This window comes from Petaurus breviceps, unplaced genomic scaffold, assembly GCF_028583685.1.
Source record: "Petaurus breviceps papuanus isolate PSGF00001 unplaced genomic scaffold, PetGlider_PUasm1.0 90887, whole genome shotgun sequence".
In the NCBI taxonomy this organism is placed as follows: Eukaryota; Metazoa; Chordata; class Mammalia; order Diprotodontia; family Petauridae; genus Petaurus; species Petaurus breviceps.
In genome coordinates, this window is record NW_027187370.1 from 1,687,963 (window position 1) to 1,691,914 (window position 3,952).

Consider the following 3,952-nt stretch of genomic DNA (forward strand, 5'->3'; position numbering starts at 1 on the left):
TTCATAGCTCAGTTCATGTTTCTTGTGTCCCTGCTCAAATAGACTGGTATCAGGAGGTAGAAGGTGGGAGGGAAGGTGGAGATAGGGATCAAGTCCAGCATGGAGGCCCCAGGGATGGAGGTAAGGTTACCAGGGGAACTGTAAACCAATACTTCTTGCTCTATCTACCACAGCAAGAAACTACGGGAAAAATATTTGAGAAGCTACAAATTATACCTCTGTTGAATGTTTTCTGATATACTAGTTATGATGGTAAGGGAGGCTTATCAGACCATAAATCCTCATCTTCCCCTACCTCCATTCCTCTCTCCCAGCCTGATGTACGATGAGATCTCTTGTCTAACAAGGAGGTAGCAATAGTTGGGGGGGGGGATGGGACAATCCTGTGTATAAGAGCTAAGACAGAGAGTTGGTGATTCTGTATGGGGTATAGGGCTGGAACTAGGGTTGACTGAGGGAAAGACAAAAGATGAACTAAGGAAGGGAAAACCTTGGGACAGGAGATTGAGGTGGGGACTAAGGTTTAGCTGACTGTTGGTAGGAAAGGATGAGGCAGAGAGGGCAGGGGGTCAGTACTTAGAGGAGGCAGAGCTGGCCAAGAGAGGACAGAGAAGAGGTACAGGTGATAGAAATGGGAGAGACAGAAGTCGATGGAGCAACAGCAGCAGGAATACAAGGGATCTAAGGTGGAAAGGATGGGAGAAGATGGTTGGAGAAGTGGTGTCCAGGAGTGACAGGGAAGTATCAGATGACAGTGCTGAGCATGGATGAATCTTCGGAGCGGGCTGGCAGGGCAGGAGGCAGCTTTGGTGGACGACGGGCCTCTTCCTGATTCCTCTGCACGTAGTGAACAAGGTAGGCCACGACTAGTGCCAGCCAGCCTCCCATGGTGACAAGGAGGGCAGCATCTGTGCCTCGCCGGGACCCACCTCTCCCAGGCCCACACATTTCTGCCTCCTCTATCAGTGACAGAAACTCCCGGCCCACCAGCTCTGGCCGGGCACTTGGTCCGCAGACAATGCCTGCTCTAGTACCTGCAGCCAACCTCACCCATCTTAGCACCTCCTGAAGGGCACAGTCACAGTGCCATGGATTGGCAGACAGGTTCACTTGGATCTGTAATTCCCTAAAGGCCTCAGCAGGCACAGATGTCAGTTGGTTGGCAGAGAGATCCAGGTATCTCAGGGTGTTCCCCAGACCCTGGAAGGCAGCATCCGAGAGGCGGACGAGGACATTGTGTGACAAGTCTAGCTCAGCCAGGGCAGGAAGATGCTGGAAGGCACCAGCAGGCACAGATGCCAGCCTATTGGCATCTAGGTAGAGTTTACGGGTGTCATTTGGGATGCCTAGAGGCACAGCAACCAGGCCAGCCTGGCTGCAGCGGAATGTACGCTCCCCAGCTTCCTCTGCCACATAGCAGCCCCGGGGAGGTGCCCGAGCACTGGGCATAGTGCCCCCCATGTCCATCACCATCAATAGGAGGAGGGGAAGATGAATCATTGGCAGGATCATGACCACAGAGCAGCATAGTTCTCAGGCTAGGCAGGACCTGAAAAAGGTAATTGTGCCCCCCCCCCCACCCCCCCCCCAAAATAAAAAATACCACTGATCCTGCTCAGGGGGTATCTAGTCCTTGCTTTGGGATATGTCTTGGTCTAGGTGGGGTGGTGCTATCCATAGCATCCCCAGTGGGTCCAGGCACCCCATCTGTGGGATCTTTATCTGAGGTGTCATTGTTGGGTTATTGGGAATCTGGAGGGGTCCTAAATCTCTGTGCTTCCCTATGTCTCCATTCTCTCATTTGGGACATTGTTTTCCATCTCCACCCCCTATCTTGGGGGTTGACAGGTTAGATCTCTGTGGTGCTGGGAATTCAGCTGACATTAAAGGGAAGAGAGTATGAGGGATAAGGAAAAAATGAAATTATAGTAAGATCCAGAGCAGTTGGAGAGACTTGGGCCTTATCCCTTCTGGCCCCTGTCCCCATGCTTTATCCTCTCTCAACTTCTTTTTTTCCCCCCACTAACCTTACCTACTATACCTCCCCCACCCCCAGAACCTACCTCATTCCTTTCTTTTCACCTTTCCTTCTCTGTCTTTTCCTCTCGAAACTTCTCACCCCAGCCAGAACAAGAACTTGCTTCTTTGCAGCTTTTACTTCTCTTGGGAAACCCCAGCTTTATCTTCCAGGAACCAAGCTGAAAGCAATTAGAATAGGGAGGCTGTTGGGACAGTATTGGGTTTCGCCCCCATGTGACTGTAAAACCAGAGCCCTAGGCATTGGTTACCTGAGCAAAGACAGAGCACTTCAGGATGTAGTTAGGGTGTCCAGATCCCTGACTACATCTTTGAACCAGAGAAGTGTTAGGCCAACCCTGGCTGATTCTCTGTGGCCCCAGTTTTGGGCTCTTTATAGCTCAAGAAAGGCCACAGTACCAATTTTCATGGGATCATAGCTCTAGTACTGAAAGGGTCCTCAGTGGTCAAGTCCAGCCTCACTGAGGGATCTAAGTAGTCCTAGGGAGGGAGGACTTGCCCAATGTCAGTAATTGTCTGGTGTGATTTGAACCCAGGTCCTCTGACTCCACCATCAATGTTCTTTCCACTGTGCTGAGCTGCCTGCCTTGTTTTGTTTTGATAGGGTCTTCTAATATGGGAACCCACATCATCTTCTCTCAAGGCATTTATTTCTGATGTGGCCCCCTCACCCATACTGCCCTCCATAGTGACACTCCTCTATAGTAAATCAAAACCTAATAGCACTCCCTGATTTCCTGACACTCCCCCTAAGTATCACTGGCCCCATCCCACCCCAACTCCTAACTTCAGTGCCTTAGGCACCTGTATTCAGGAGTGAGGATGGGGTGAATTTCCCACACTGCCTCCATGGGGAGGAACTCTCTATCTTGCCCATTCTAGCCCACAGATGTGGGAAGACTCAGGCCCCTGCTGAGTACTGCCCTGCCTTCATTTGCCCCACCTTCTCCCACCTTTTGGCTCTGCTGGCTTCCACCCCAGCCGTCTCATGTCTCACTCCCACCCACATGCCATAGACTTCTTGCCATCAATACTAAACAGCACCCCTCCACCCCCATTCCAACCAGTCATGGGCAGTGAGGAAAATTTCCGCTCTTAGAGAGCATGGATTCTCTTTTAGCCCTCACTTCTGTCCAAGAAACTAAAAGATAAGGAAAACAAAGGCATGTGTGTTTGGGGGGGGGGGCGGGGCGGGGAATAAGGAAGGCATGAATACTAAAAACACCAACAAAAATTATTGTGAGTGTGGCTCAAGAGGGGACTCATTAGACAAAACCTTCTCACTGAGGGGACACTTGATCCCACCTAGGAAGCATTGGATCATAGGATTATAGATTTAGAGCTGGAAGGAATCTTAGAAGCTGCTGAGTCCAATCTCTTCATCTTAACATATGAAGAAACTGAGGTGCAGATAAATAAAGTGACTTGGCCAATGTCACACATTTAGTAAGTATTTGAGGTAGAATCTGAACCCAAGTCTTTCTGACTCTTAAGTCCATATATTAATATTAAGTATATATTATGCCAAACTGCTTCATTAGCTATGGATAATCTATACATTGAGTTCTGACTCTTTGTAAAGTTGTATTGTAATAATTCCTCTATCAAAGAAAAAACAAGTTATGCCCAAAGGGCTATAAAACTGTACAATACCTTTTGACTCAGGAATACTACTTCTAGGTTGGTATACCAAAGAAATCATAAAAATGGGAAAAAGACCCACACGTACAAAGATATTTATACATCTCTTTTTGTGGTGGCCAAAAACCGGAAATTGAGGGGATGTCCATCAATTGGGGAACGACTGAACAAGTTGTGGTATATGAATGTAGTGGAATACTATTGTTCCATAAGAAATGATGAGCAGGTGAACTTCAGAAAAGCCTGGAAAGACTTATATGAACTGATGCTGAGT

At 48.6% G+C, this 3,952-nt stretch overlaps 1 protein-coding gene across 1 annotated transcript; it reads right to left on the reverse strand.

Moving 5' to 3' along the window:
* Positions 1 to 744: 744 nt before the first annotated feature.
* LRRC3C (leucine rich repeat containing 3C) lies at positions 745 to 1,512 on the reverse strand. Its single transcript, XM_069074188.1, has one exon. It carries the CDS (start codon positions 1,510 to 1,512, stop codon positions 745 to 747), a length of 768 nt encoding a protein of 255 aa, XP_068930289.1.
* Positions 1,513 to 3,952: the final 2,440 nt, after the last annotated feature.